The sequence below is a fragment of the Notothenia rossii genome, assembly GCF_949606895.1.
Source record: "Notothenia rossii genome assembly, chromosome: 5".
Classification (NCBI taxonomy): Eukaryota; Metazoa; Chordata; class Actinopteri; order Perciformes; family Nototheniidae; genus Notothenia; species Notothenia rossii.
Window position 1 is genome coordinate 1153856 of NC_136903.1, and position 14898 is coordinate 1168753.

A 14898-nucleotide genomic window follows, 5' to 3' on the forward strand; every position below is an offset into this window, starting at 1 on the left:
ATTGTTTATGGTTGAATGTGAGCCGCAAAAACATTTTTGATTCTTAAGTGGGCCTGAGTTGAAAAAGGTTGGGAACCGCTGGTCTCGTGGGAACAACAACCCTCCTTCTTTGTGGAATTCTACGTGGCGAGGTCCCAGTTCTCCTCCTGCCCTGCCGGATATATATCTATATGGCGCTGGTTTTAGGGAAATAGCGTGAGTTTTTGTCAGCTTAATTTACACATTCTGTAGTTGTAGAAGTATTAGTAGTAGTAGTACTAGTAGTAGTAGTAGTAGTAGTAGTAGTAGTAGTAGTAGTAATATTATTATTAGCAGTAGTAGTGTTAGTGTGTGTTGTTGTTGTTGTTGTTTTTGTAGTAGTAGTAGTGGTTTGTGTTGTTGTCGTTCCCTCCTCCGGCCGGAGGGGGAGCAGCTGCTGCCGGTCGTTTCCCTTATTCTTCCGCCTGTGGATTTAAAACTTCCGCCGGAAGTCTTCTCGTCCTCTTCTACCAGGCCGATCCAACATGGTGGGTGATTTTTAAACTTCTACGTGTGTAATCCGAATGAATCCTGGCTTTGAATCGCTTTATATTCTTGAATATTATAATGAACGGACACCGGAGTGTTTGATGTACCCGATAGCTGCACTATTTAAATGCGATGACTCTAACGGAGATGATTATTAGTGATTATTGTGTCGGGGAAACTGCAGCTGAAACACCCGCGTTTACATTCATTATTTAAATCAATATTTAACCTCATTGTTCAAAGTCTTCTCTCACCGGGCATGACTTAATAACTCTGCTGTTCAATATGTCTGACAATGGGCTTTCTAAAGTGGTTAACATACTACGAAATGTACATGTCCGTTAGTTAGCATTGGAGGCTAACCGAGAGCTAGCTCCGTGCTCACAATGCTTCCTCACGAGCTGACTCACATCCCGGTTAAACACACCATTACCTGCAGGACAGGTGTGTGGAACTGGTCATATCTTTCAGTGTTAATGTTGTATATTTAATCTGCTACCTGTAGTGTAACTATGAAGAAATCCAGTTGCCATTAAATGCTCATCTAGGCCTAGGGTATAAAACATCACATTTAAATAGTTCAGATCAGATATTCATGCATTGAGGTGAATGCAAAACATTAAAACCGCTAAAATAGTATCCTTAGATTGAACCTGACCAAATATAGATAGCTGATTATTTAGTTAAAGTTCAATGAGTGTATTCAGTATCTCGGATGTAATCTTTAAAATCTGGAATTGACACAAAATCCATTAAACCAAACCTGTTAATGCTACTAATATCTACATCTAGGTTAATGGATAGAAATGCGGTGCAGCAGCTGCATTGAGTCTAACGGAGAGAGAGCAAATTGGAAATGTAGCCATCCTGAAAACTGGTTATCAATAAGATAGTAATGTCTCTTTCTTTGTGTTAAGGATCAAGTTTGCTTGTGTTTTCAAACCCTGTATCGAAAGTGATCATGGCGTCCTCATCGCCAGGTCATTGATAGTACAGGGAGATGAAGCTGGAAGCCTTTCCCGTGTCTGAAGGATCCTCTGTTCCTATCAGACCCTGGCGCTCCCAGACATTTAGAATAAAAGATGACACTTTTTTAGACAGTGTTTGGTGTTCATGTGGACGTAAGAGTTACGTGTCTTACATTCAAGTTTAATTCTAACAAACCTGGACTTTGGTGAAGGACATCAATGTGTGGATTTGAATCAGAATACTTTTAATGTACATTTCCCCTCTGTGGGACCGACAAAGGTTTTCTGATTTAAAAACCTCAGAGGTCCTTCGCTGAAGTCCATGTTTGTGAGAATGAAACTGTTCTGTTTCTTTTCCGGTGTGTCGTCAGTGCTCAGGTAAGTGCTATCTGACGCTGTGAACGTGGGAGTGTCTGACATGATGGACAGAGTGTCTGACATGATGGACAGAGTGTCTGACATGATGGACAGAGTGTCTGACATGATGGACAGAGTGTCTGACATGATGGACAGAACATGGACAGAAGGATTGTGATTTGTTTCCTGCTCTCAGGGACGCGTCAGGACCAAGACGGTGAAAAAGGCCGCCAGGGTCATCATCGAGAAATACTACACCCGCCTGGGCAGCGACTTCCACACCAACAAGAGGGTGTGTGAGGAGATCGCCATCATCCCCAGCAAGAAGCTCCGCAACAAGATCGCCGGGTGAGTCCCCCTCGGAGTCTCTGGCCGTCCCGACAACGTCTCTTCTTCATGTCTCTTCTACATCAACATGTGTCCCCTCTTCTTCATGTCTCTACATCAACATGTGTCCCCTCTTCTTCATGTCTCTTCTACATCAACATGTGTCCCCTCTTCTTCATGTCTCTACATCAACATGTGTCCCCTCTTCTCCATGTCTCTTCTACATCAACATGTGTCCCCTCTTCTTCCTGTTGTCTCTTCTACATCAACATGTGTCCCCTCTTCTCCATGTCTCTCCTACATCAACATGTGTCCCCTCTTCTTCATGTCTCTTCTACATCAACATGTGTCCCCTCTTCTTCATGTCTCTTCTACATCAACATGTGTCCCCTCTTCTCCATGTCTCTTCTACATCAACATGTGTCCCCTCTTCTTCATGTCTCTTCTACATCAACATGTGTCCCCTCTTCTTCATGTCTCTTCTACATCAACATGTGTCCCCTCTTATTCATGTCTCTTCTACATCAACATGTGTCCCCTCTTCTTCATGTCTCTTCTACATCAACATGTGTCCCCTCTTCTCCATGTCTCTTCTACATCAACATGTGTCTCCTCTTCTCCATGTCTCTTCTACATCAACATGTGTCCCCTCTTCTCCATGTCTCTTCTACATCAACATGTGTCCCCTCTTCTTCATGTCTCTTCTACATCAACATGTGTCCCCTCTTCTTCATGTCTCTCTACATCAACATGTGTCCCCTCTTCTTCATGTCTCTTCTACATCAACATGTGTCCCCTCTTCTTCATGTCTCTCTACATCAACATGTGTCCCCTCTTCTTCATGTCTCTTCTACATCAGCATGTGTCCCCTCTTCCTCATGTCTCTTCTACATCAACATGTGTCCCCTCTTCTTCATGTCTCTTCTACATCAACATGTGTCCCCTCTTCTTCATGTCTCTTCTACATCAACATGTGTCCCCTCTTCTCCATGTCTCTTCTACATCAGCATGTGTCCCCTCTTCTCCATGTCTCTTCTACATCAACATGTGTCCCCTCTTCTCCATGTCTCTTCTACATCAACATGTGTCCCCTCTTCTCCATGTCTCTTCTACATCAACATGTGTCCTCTCTTCTCCATGTCTCTTCTACATCAACATGTGTCCCCTCTTCTCCATGTCTCTTCTACATCAACATGTGTCCCCTCTTCTTCATGTCTCTTCTACATCAACATGTGTCCCCTCTTCTCCATGTCTCTTCTACATCAACATGTGTCCCCTCTTCTCCATGTCTCTTCTACATCAACATGTGTCCCCTCTTCTTCATTTCTCTTCTCCATCAACATGTGTCCCCTCTTCTTCATGTCTCTCTACATCAACATGTGTCCCCTCTTCTTCATGTCTCTTCTACATCAACATGTGTCCCCTCTTCTCCATGTCTCTCTACATCAACATGTGTCCCCTCTTCTTCATGTCTCTTCTACATCACAGAGGGGATTATGGGTAATGCTGCTGTTTGGTGTTTCAGCCAATCAGAGACAGGCTCTATCTGAGAGCTGTGGTATACTGATGAGGAACAGTGTAGTTCTCCATGCCTCTCGTAATGCTGGAGAGGTTGTGGTTGAATCCCATCTGGGTTAGAGACATCTCGATGTCCCCTGTATCGAAAGTGATCATGGCGTCCTCGTCGCCAGGTCATTGATAGTACAGGGAGAGGAAGCTGGAAGCCTTTCCCGTGTCTGAAGGATCCTCCGTTCCTATCAGACCCTGAAGCTCCCAGACATTTAGATCTGTGTTCCTTCTGGAGTCTGGTGTTTGATGTTTAATCTCCTCTCTCTTCTCTCTCCTCTCCTCTCCTCTTCTCCCCCCTCTCTCCTCTCCTCCCCCCCCCCTTTCTCTCCTCCCCCCTCTCTCTCCTCTCCTCCCCCCTCTCTCTTCTCTCCTCCCCCCTCTCTCTCTCTCTCTCCTCCCCCACCTCTCTCTCTCTCTCCTCCCCCCCCTCTCTCTCCTCCCCCCTCTCTCTCTCTCCTCTCCTCCCTCCTCTTCTCTCTCCTCTCCTCCCCTTTCTCCTCTTCTCTCTCCTCTCCTCTCTCCTCCCCCCCCTCTCTCCCCCCCTCTCTCCTCTCCCCTCTCCTCTCCCCCCCTCTCTCCTCTTCTCTCATCTCCCCTCCCACCTCTCCTCTCTCCCCTCCCCTCTCTCTCCTCTCTCCTCTCCCCCCCTCTCTCCTCTCCCCTCTCCTCTCCCCCCCCTCTCTCCTCTTCTCTCCCCTCTCTCTCATCTCCCCTCCCACCTCTCCTCTCTCCCCTCCCCTCTCTCTCCCCTCCTCTCTCTCTCTCCTCCCCCCTCTCTCTCTCCCCCCTCTCTCCCTCCCCCCTCTCTCCCATCCCCTCTGTCTCCCCTCTCTCTCTCCCCTCCTCTCTCTCTCCTCCCCCCTCTCTCTCTCCTCCCCCCTCTCTCCTCCCCCCTCTCCATATACATAGTATTGTCTGTGCATCACACGCTCAGTAGAAGGACCCAGAGCTGCTGTTAGCGATGTCTGATCTGAATGCGTTTGAACACGTTGTTGTTGTTGTTGTTCTCTGCGTCAGGTATGTGACTCATCTGATGAAGCGGATCCAGAGGGGTCCCGTCAGAGGCATCTCCATCAAACTGCAGGAGGAGGAGCGGGAGAGGAGAGACAACTACGTTCCAGAGGTCAGTGAACGCACCACGAGCTGCTTCCACACACTCAGGAGCTCAGGAGCTTGATTTGAAGCAGAGGCGGGTTGAGGCATGGGCGGTATCACTTTGTTCATACCGTCATACCTTGCTGACATCATACCGTGGTATACGGTATATGACGGTATCAGTCCCAATTTAAGGGGTCATTTTTACTCACTATATCAACAGCCAGCCCCACCAAAAATATTTTCCACCAGCCGCCACTGACGGTGTGACTTGGGTCGACTTGAGTGAGGTGGCGTTCGGCGGTAAATAGATGTTTCGAACGGTATATTATATGTTCGGTGTAAAATGCAGCCCGAGCCGGTAGACGCTCGCAAAGTGCCGCGACGTGCGCGCAAGTGCAAAACAAGGGCTGCATACATGACACATTGTGCAAATGGCACATTTTGAGATCGGATACAGGACGCGTTTGTAGATGTCCGACGTTGTTTCCATAGTGAGCTAAGTTAACAATATATCATCATACATAAACATTTTCCGGGAGTAAATACTTGACTTATTGAATAAAGTTTGCTATATTCACTAACTAGTTTGGCAATATTATTCCGTGCACGTGTTAAAAACCTTATTTCCATTTGATTCATTGGATTACTCGCGTGAATGTTTAGCACGTAAATGCTTTTGTTTTTAAAACCGTCCGACCTCGACTACAAAACCATCAACCAGTTGCATAGGATTAAAAAATGTCAACACTCACTCACCCCGTCTTAAACATTCCCAAAGAAGTGCCTCTGTCTCTCGTTGTGCTGGATGAAGTCACTGGCGACGAGTAAACCCAAAATAGTCTCAAACAGGCGCAGAGGCATTTTTCTTTTTTACTAGTTGTCCGAGTTCGGGGCCGGCAAATGCTGCCGCCATCTTGCTCAGCTCTGTGCTGAGCTCTGAGAGCGGGAAAGACGGACTGCCCTCCCCTGCCCTCTGCTGGCGCGTGCTGTGCATTACAACCAATGTCGTCCCTGTCAAAACTCCGTGTCAGTGTAATAGAAGGAAACGCATCTGTGATTTGGCGCACAGTCTGTGACGTCACGGTATTGAAAATCATACCGACGGGATTTTGAAATACCCTGGTATACCGTCATACCGTAATACCGCCCAAGCCTAGGCGGGTTGATGACGTCTCGCTCCCAGCAAAGTAGATTCATCCGACCTTTGACACACGACACGTTGGTGCTTTTCAGGGGGGGGGAATAATCGAAGCAGCATATATCGTGATACTTTGCGTGGCGATATTAATATATCGATACACGGACGCCAAGTATATATATTTCATTATATAATCTGTAGCATGTCCCTCTGAAAGATGGTCGTACACTCGACACAACAAATACACTCACAGCTGGTGTGTGTCCGTGTGTGTGTGTGTCCTGTATCGAAAGTGATCATGGCGTCCTCGTCGCCAGGTCATTGATAGTACAGGAAGATGAAGCTGGAAGCCTTTCCCGTGTCTGAAGGATCCTCCGTTCCTATCAGACCCTGGCGCTCCCAAACATTTAGAAATATATATTTATTAGAATGTTCTGTCCTCGGCTACACAATCTATCTGAGACACGTTCAGAGGATTGGGAAACGAGGCTTTCTCCGTCTAGAAGTCCCACATTTGAATTTGGACAAAAAGCTGGATCTGAGCAGCTGGAACCATGATGGAGATGTTGTACTTGTTTGTAACTTGTAAACATGGTTAGAGATGAACTGTTGCTCACACGGCGCTGACAGCAGGTCCTAGTTCACTTTGACTTCATCCTCACTTTATATTCATGTGTTTAAATTATTCCAACTTGGAGCGACTCACCAAATCCACTTTGGCTTCTGGTGCTGGGGTTAGGGAAATGGTGCGTTCAGGGACAGAGGGAGAATAGGACAGAGGAGATGTGAAAGGGTTTGTGGTCCTGGAACGTGATGGTGATGATGATGATGATGATGATGGTGGTGATAACCTGGTCTTGTACCTTGCAGGTGTCCGCTCTGGATCAGGAGCTGATCGAGGTTGATCCCGACACCAAGGAGATGCTGAAGCTGCTGGTGAGTCCACGTTCCTCTGAGATACTCTGTGTACTGCAGTAATACTGTGTGTGTGTGTACTGCAGTAATACTGTGTGTGTGTGTACTGCAGTAATACTGTGTGTACTGCAGTAATACTGTGTGTTTGTGTACTGCAGTAATACTGTGTGTGTGTGTATGTACTGCAGTAATACTGTGTGTGTGTACTGCAGTAATACTGTGTGTGTGTACTGCAGTAATACTGTGTGTTTGTGTACTGCAGTAATACTGTGTGTGTGTACTGCAGTAATACTGTGTACTGCAGTAATACTGTGTGTACTGCAGTAATACTGTGTGTACTGCAGTAATACTGTGTGTGTGTACTGCAGTAATACTGTGTGTGTGTACTGCAGTAATACTGTGTACTGCAGTAATACTGTGTGTACTGCAGTAATACTCTGTGTACTGCAGTAATACTGTGTACTGCAGTAATACTGTGTGTACTGCAGTAATACTGTGTGTACTGCAGTAATACTGTGTGTGTGTACTGCAGTAATACTGTGTGTACTGCAGTAATACTGTGTGTACTGCAGTAATACTCTGTGTACTGCAGTAATACTGTGTACTGCAGTAATACTGTGTGTACTGCAGTAATACTGTGTACTGCAGTAATACTGTGTGTACTGCAGTAATACTGTGTGTGTACTGCAGTAATACTGTGTACTGCAGTAATACTGTGTGTACTGCAGTAATACTGTGTGTGTGTACTGCAGTAATACTGTGTACTGCAGTAATACTGTGTGTACTGCAGTAATACTCTGTGTACTGCAGTAATACTGTGTACTGCAGTAATACTGTGTGTACTGCAGTAATACTGTGTGTACTGCAGTAATACTGTGTGTGTACTGCAGTAATACTGTGTACTGCAGTAATACTGTGTGTACTGCAGTAATACTGTGTGTGTACTGCAGTAATACTCTGTGTACTGCAGTAATACTGTGTGTACTGCAGTAATACTGTGTGTGTACTGCAGTAATACTGTGTGTACTGCAGTAATACTGTGTGTACTGCAGTAATACTCTGTGTACTGCAGTAATACTCTGTGTACTGCAGTAATACTGTGTACTGCAGTAATACTGTGTACTGCAGTAATACTGTGTACCGCAGTAATACTGTGTACCGCAGTAATACTGTGTGTACTGCAGTAATACTGTGTGTACTGCAGTAATACTGTGTACCGCAGTAATACTGTGTACCGCAGTAATACTGTGTACTGCAGTAATACTGTGTGTACTGCAGTAATACTGTGTACCGCAGTAATACTGTGTACCGCAGTAATACTGTGTACTGCAGTAATACTGTGTGTACTGCAGTAATACTGTGTGTACTGCAGTAATACTGTGTACCGCAGTAATACTGTGTGTACCGCAGTAATACTGTGTGTACCGCAGTAATACTGTGTACCGCAGTAATACTGTGTGTACTGCAGTAATACTGTGTGTACTGCAGTAATACTGTGTGTACTGCAGTAATACTGTGTGTACTGCAGTAATACTGTGTGTACCGCAGTAATACTGTGTGTGTGTGTGTGTACCGCAGTAATACTGTGTGTGTGTACCGCAGTAATACTGTGTGTGTACCGCAGTAATACTGTGTGTGTGTGTACTGCAGTAATACTGTGTGTTTACTGCAGTAATACTGTGTGTGTACTGTGTGTGTGTGTACCGCAGTAATACTGTGTGTGTACTGCAGTAATACTGTGTGTGTACCGCAGTAATACTGTGTGTACCGCAGTAATACTGTGTGTGTGTACTGTGTGTGTGTACCGCAGTAATACTGTGTGTGTGTACCGCAGTAATACTGTGTGTACCGCAGTAATACTGTGTGTGTGTACTGTGTGTGTGTGTACCGCAGTAATACTGTGTGTGTGTACTGTGTGTGTGTACCGCAGTAATACTGTGTGCGTGTGTGTACCGCAGTAATACTGTGTGTGTACTGTGTGTGTGTACCGCAGTAATACTGTGTGTGTGTGTGTACCGCAGTAATACTGTGTGTGTGTACCGCAGTAATACTGTGTGTGTGTACCGCAGTAATACTGTGTGTACTGCAGTAATACTGTGTGTGTGTACCGCAGTAATACTGTGTGTACCGCAGTAATACTGTGTGTACTGCAGTAATACTGTGTGTGTGTACCGCAGTAATACTGTGTGTGTGTACCGCAGTAATACTGTGTGTACCGCAGTAATACTGTGTGTGTGTGTACCGCAGTAATACTGTGTGTACTGCAGTAATACTGTGTGTGTGTACCGCAGTAATACTGTGTGTACTGCAGTAATACTGTGTGTGTGTACCGCAGTAATACTGTGTGTGTGTGTGTGTACTGCAGTAATACTGTGTGTGTGTACCGCAGTAATACTGTGTGTGTGTGTGTGTACTGCAGTAATACTGTGTGTGTGTACCGCAGTAATACTGTGTGTGTACCGCAGTAATACTGTGTGTACTGCAGTAATACTGTGTGTGTGTGTGTGTACTGCAGTAATACTGTGTGTGTGTACCGCAGTAATACTGTGTGTGTACCGCAGTAATACTGTGTGTACTGCAGTAATACTGTGTGTGTGTGTGTGTACTGCAGTAATACTGTGTGTGTGTACCGCAGTAATACTGTGTGTGTACCGCAGTAATACTGTGTGTGTACCGCAGTAATACTGTGTGTACTGCAGTAATACTGTGTGTGTACTGCACTGCAGTAATACTGTGTGTGTACCGCAGTAATACTGTGTGTACTGCAGTAATACTGTGTGTGTACTGCACTGCAGTAATACTGTGTGTGTACTGCAGTAATACTGTGTGTGTGTGTACTACAGTAATACTGTGTGTACTTGTACTCAAACAGGTTTTTTATTATGTCAAAACACTCAGAAGCTCCTGCAAATTCTCAATAAACATTATTTCCTGTCAGAGAAGGCAATCCTCCTGGAAATGTATTTAAAATATTATTTAATTTGTTTATTATTTATCTCTATACTTTTTTACCTTATTTATTCATTTTTCCAATTTTGTTAAATGTCCCTAATTGAATGATGTATTCCTTTCTTTAATGTCTCCATGTTTTGTTCATATAGCTTGTGTTTAAATTCTCTCCCACATTTCTGATCACTTCTATTTGACTATAGAAGCACTTTTATGGATTCCTCTTTTTTCTAAAACCCAGCCCTCTTGTGACTCTGAGGCGAGGTGTGTGTGTCTCTGTGTGTGTGTGTGTGTGTGTGTGTGTGTGTTTGAATCTGAGTGTGTGTCTCTGTGTGTGTGTGTGTCTCTGTGTGTCCCCTGTATCGAAAGTGATCATGGCGTCCTCGTCGTCAGGTCATTGATAGTACAGGGAGATGAAGCTGGAAGCCTTTCCCGTGTCTGAAGGATCCTCCGTTCCTATCAGACCCTGGCGCTCCCAAACATTTAGATCTGTGTTCGTTCTGAAGTCTGGTGTTTGATGTGGTTTCCTCCAGAGAGTCTGGAGGTGATCGATATATTCATCAGGCTGAGAGTTGATGTGTGTTTGTCTTTGTGTGCTGCAGGACTTCGGCGGCCTGTCCAACCTGCAGGTGACGCAGCCGCCCGTCGGCATGAACTTCAAGCAGCCCCGAGGAGTCTGACGTCTGTAAAGTATCTTAATAATAAAAACCCTCTGGGACAAAAAGCTCTGCTGGACTCCTCCTTCCTGAACCAAAGCCCTTCCTATGGACGTTTTAGAGACAACAACAATCGTCTCTTGCACGAAGTAAGGTTAGACAAGTGACCCTGAAATGACTTCACGGAGCGTCGAGGTCACATCCAGAGAACAGCAGGGTTTAGAGGTCCTTTTCTCAAAATGAGTTGTTTCTCCTCTTCTGAGTCAGGAGCACGACACCTCCCACTTAGAGTCCTATCAATATTCTGAAGCACTTGCACATCAGATAGGAACGTGTATACACATCAATATCTGATATATTATATATACACACTATCAGCTCTAACATTTCACATATTGTAGTCCTATAGAACTGCAATAATATAGATGTATAAAATAAATAATCAGAATCCCTTTAGTCCCACAGAGGGGAGATGTGCAGCGTTACAGCAGAGCCACAGACAGCGCAGTGCTGCATGTCTGACATGCGTTAAAAAAGTACTACGTTATAATATAATAAACAATATGCTAAAAAAGTTACATCATTTTCAAAATCCAGATCAAATCAAATCCTGTAGCAGTTCTTAGCATTCAGCAGCCCGGTATATATTACAGTTATTAAAGATGCATATATATATATATATAAAAGTATATATTGCACACAGTTGGTTTGTATTTAGCAGCAAGGGGTGTTCTAGTCTGTGTGTGTGTGTGTGTGTGTAGGAGGGTCTATAGGAGCAGTGCTGGTTGTAAAGTCTGACCGCTGCAGGAAGGAAGGAGCTGTGGTCTCTGTGTGACAGGTGGGGGGCAGCAGGTACAGAAGTGTCCTACACTAATGATACAAAGTCACTGAGGCATTGAATGATGTGTGTTATTTGTAACATCTTCAGAAACTACCTTCCCAGCTCCTCATGCAGTCGACTGTCACAGGTCTGTTCAGGGTCATGGTTCATCAGCTTCACATCGAGAGACTGGAACTCTACTGTCCTTTACCGTTCGGTTTTCATTTCACAATAAAGTTAATAGTCTTGTTTGATATTATTATGTTTGAACTCCACCACTGGTTTTTTAACCCACACCGCCTAGTGGTTAAAACACGTTATTGAATGTTGAGTTATATTTGAAAACATTTAAATATGAAGAGTAGCCTACATACAAAATTAGGGCTGCAACAAACGACTCATTTGATAATCGATGAATCTATCGATTAATGAAACGATTAATTTACTAATCGGACTATTACTGTATGCCTTGCACAATTTCTCAAACGCTCTGATTTAGCCGTCAACTTTTAGATTTAGCTTGAGGTTGTTTTAGGCATGTGGAAACTAACCATGAAGACAATAAAGACGAATACTTGATTCAAAAATAGATATATTATTAAATGAACTGAACCCATTTGACAGCACATGGGTTAAGACAGCCCAGTGCGTGTTCTGTCCTGTAGTGACTCAGCAGCTGGGTGATGATTGGGTTATGTTTTAACCCAGTAGTTTTAAGAGTGGGGTTTTAATGTCAGAGATGATGTAGGAACAATCCACTGATAATCTGGAACTTTAACTTTGATCAGATGTTTAACAACTCCTTCACCTCCCTCACAGCTCATCAGTACTGACAGCTTCTCCACTGACTCATGGAGCACAGAGTGAGTCTGTGGAAGCTCAAACACTCCCTCACACATTCACCTTCTCTCTGTTATTCAGTCATTAGCAACAGTGGAACAAATAACAATAACATTGTATTTGTTCTCAGGGAAATTCAGAAAATCGTAAACACAAACAGATCTGTATGAAGTTCAGTCAGTGAACTGAGCTGAGAGCCTTCAGTCTGCAGTTTGGACTCTTCAGTCCAGAACCCAGCAGCTCCACTCCTGAACTCTGCAGAGCGTTCTCACTCACACAGATCAAATAGAATAGAAACAAAGACTGTGAGCGGAGGGAGGCTGCATGACGCCTCGCTGTGAATAATACTCAGTGGACAGGGACAGAGATAGTTAGTGTCTTTGAAACTGAATCAACAAATGGTGAAGCATACTTTGAAGCAGAGGTGGAGTCCATCAAGTACTCTGTATTACTTTGAGGTACTTGTACTTCGCTTGAGTATTTATATTTACGTCCACTGTATTCATTTGACACTAGTTACTCTTACATTTGAAATTAGGTTTATTGACGTGTGTGTGTGTGTGTGTGTGTCTGCTGTTGTGCTCTGAGTGTGTGGGTGTAGTTTTCTGTTTGTCCACTAGATGGTAGTCCAAGCTCTGTTTTCTCCTCAAGTCTTTTCTGTGATTTCCACCTGAGTGATGAACAGAGGTGGAAGAAGTACTCAGATCTTGTTCTTGAGTAAAAGTAGAAGTACTCAGATCTTGTTCTTAGTAAAAGTAGAAGTACTCAGATCTTGTTCTTGAGCAAAAGTAGAAGTACTCATGTCTTGTCCTTGAGTAAAAGTAGAAGTACTCATGTCTTGTCCTTGAGTAAAAGTAGAAGTACTCAGATCTTGTCCTTGAGTAAAAGTAGAAGTACTCATGTCTTGTCCTTGAGTAAAAGTAGAAGTACTCAGATCTTGTTCTTGAGCAAAAGTAGAAGTACTCATGTCTTGTCCTTGAGTAAAAGTAGAAGTACTCAGATCTTGTTCTTGAGCAAAAGTAGAAGTACTCAGATCTTGTTCTTGAGTAAAAGTAGAAGTACTCAGATCTTGTTCTTGAGCAAAAGTAGAAGTACTCATGTCTTGTCCTTGAGTAAAAGTAGAAGTACTCAGATCTTGTTCTTGAGCAAAAGTAGAAGTACTCATGTCTTGTCCTTGAATAAAAGTAGAAGTACTCATGTCTTGTCCTTGAGTAAAAGTAGAAGTACTCAGATCTTGTAGTAAAAGTAGAAGTACTCAGATCTTGTAGTAAAAGTAGAAGTACTCAGATCTTGTACTTGAGTAAAAGTAGAAGTACTCAGATCTTGTACTTGAGTAAAAGTAGAAGTACTCAGATCTTGTACTTGAGTAAAAGTAGAAGTACTCAGATCTTGTACTTGAGTAAAAGTAGAAGTACTCAGATCTTGTACTTGAGTAAAAGTAGAAGTACTCAGATCTTGTACTTGAGTAAAAGTAGAAGTACTCAGATCTTGTACTTGAGTAAAAGTAGAAGTACTCAGATCTTGTTCTTGAGTAAAAGTAGAAGTACTCAGATCTTGTACTTGAGTAAAAGTAGAAGTACTCAGATCTTGTTCTTGAGCAAAAGTAGAAGTACTCAGATCTTGTACTTGAGTAAAAGTAGAAGTACTCAGATCTTGTTCTTGAGTAAAAGTAGAAGTACTCAGATCTTGTACTTGAGTAAAAGTAGAAGTACTCAGATCTTGTTCTTGAGTAAAAGTAGAAGTACTCAGATCTTATACTTGAGTAAAAGTAGAAGTACTCAGATCTTGTACTTGAGTAAAAGTAGAAGTACTCAGATCTTGTACTTGAGTAAAAGTAGAAGTACTCAGATCTTGTTCTTGAGTAAAAGTAGAAGTACTCAGATCTTGTACTTGAGTAAAAGTAGAAGTACTCAGATCTTGTTCTTGAGCAAAAGTAGAAGTACTCAGATCTTGTACTTGAGTAAAAGTAGAAGGACTCAGATCTTGTTCTTGAGTAAAAGTAGAAGTACTCAGATCTTGTACTTGAGTAAAAGTAGAAGTACTCAGATCTTGTTCTTGAGTAAAAGTAGAAGTACTCAGATCTTGTACTTGAGTAAAAGTAGAAGTACTCAGATCTTGTTCTTGAGTAAAAGTAGAAGTACCAGAGTGTAGGAATACTCTGTTACAGTAAAAGTCATGCATTCAAAATGTTCCTCAAGTGAAAGTAGAAAAGTATTATCATCAAAATCTAGATTAGAGATAGATTCTGTAGACTTAGTGAACATGGCTGCTATCTTTGCAAAACGAGGTACCAGTCACATGTTATCTGGATGAGTGCGGCACAATACCGTTTTTATAAGGGATGCATGTGCGGCTAGTCTTTCATATGAAACATGATCGCTGGTAGAGAGCCACAGAAATCGTAACACAACGTGTTAGTTCCCTGGGAGGGTCTCAGTTCCCTGGGCGGGTCTCAGTTCCCTGGGCGGGTCTCAGTTCCCTGGGAGGATCACAGTTGAACACAGATGAAGACTTCTCCACGCTGCTTTCAAACTGTGAGTAAACACCGTGTGCTTCACTTGGAGGCTGTCTGAAGGTGTCCACAGATGGACTTGGACATTAACAACGATATTCCGTAATAAGTCTGGCAACAATAGCCGGTTTAAATGATTTATTCGAGCAACTCGTTTGTCTTGTTGTAGTCCTCGCTGTTCGTGTCCGGATATCGCCATCGTAATCACAACCTCACACACTGGTACTGGATGTGCATCACCG

At 43.5% G+C, this 14898-nt stretch overlaps 1 protein-coding gene across 1 annotated transcript; it reads left to right on the plus strand.

Moving 5' to 3' along the window:
- Nucleotides 1–359: 359 nt before the first annotated feature.
- On the plus strand, nt 360–10556 carry LOC307040847 (small ribosomal subunit protein eS17). Its single transcript, XM_079684019.1, has 5 exons — nt 360–506; nt 2029–2180; nt 4746–4851; nt 6835–6900; nt 10431–10556. Exons 1-5 carry the CDS (start codon nt 504–506, stop codon nt 10506–10508), a joined length of 405 nt encoding a protein of 134 aa, XP_079540145.1. The 5' UTR covers nt 360–503; the 3' UTR covers nt 10509–10556.
- The last annotated feature ends 4342 nt before the right edge of the window (nt 10557–14898 follow it).

What these genes read in the sequence shown, in the direction of transcription:
- LOC307040847 (XM_079684019.1), top strand. An exon ending in GAGACAACTACGTTCCAGAG is followed by an intron (nt 4,852 to 6,834) that starts GTCAGTGAACGC and finishes TGTACCTTGCAG; the next exon opens with GTGTCCGCTCTGGATCAGGA. An exon ending in AGGAGATGCTGAAGCTGCTG is followed by an intron (nt 6,901 to 10,430) that starts GTGAGTCCACGT and finishes TGTGTGCTGCAG; the next exon opens with GACTTCGGCGGCCTGTCCAA.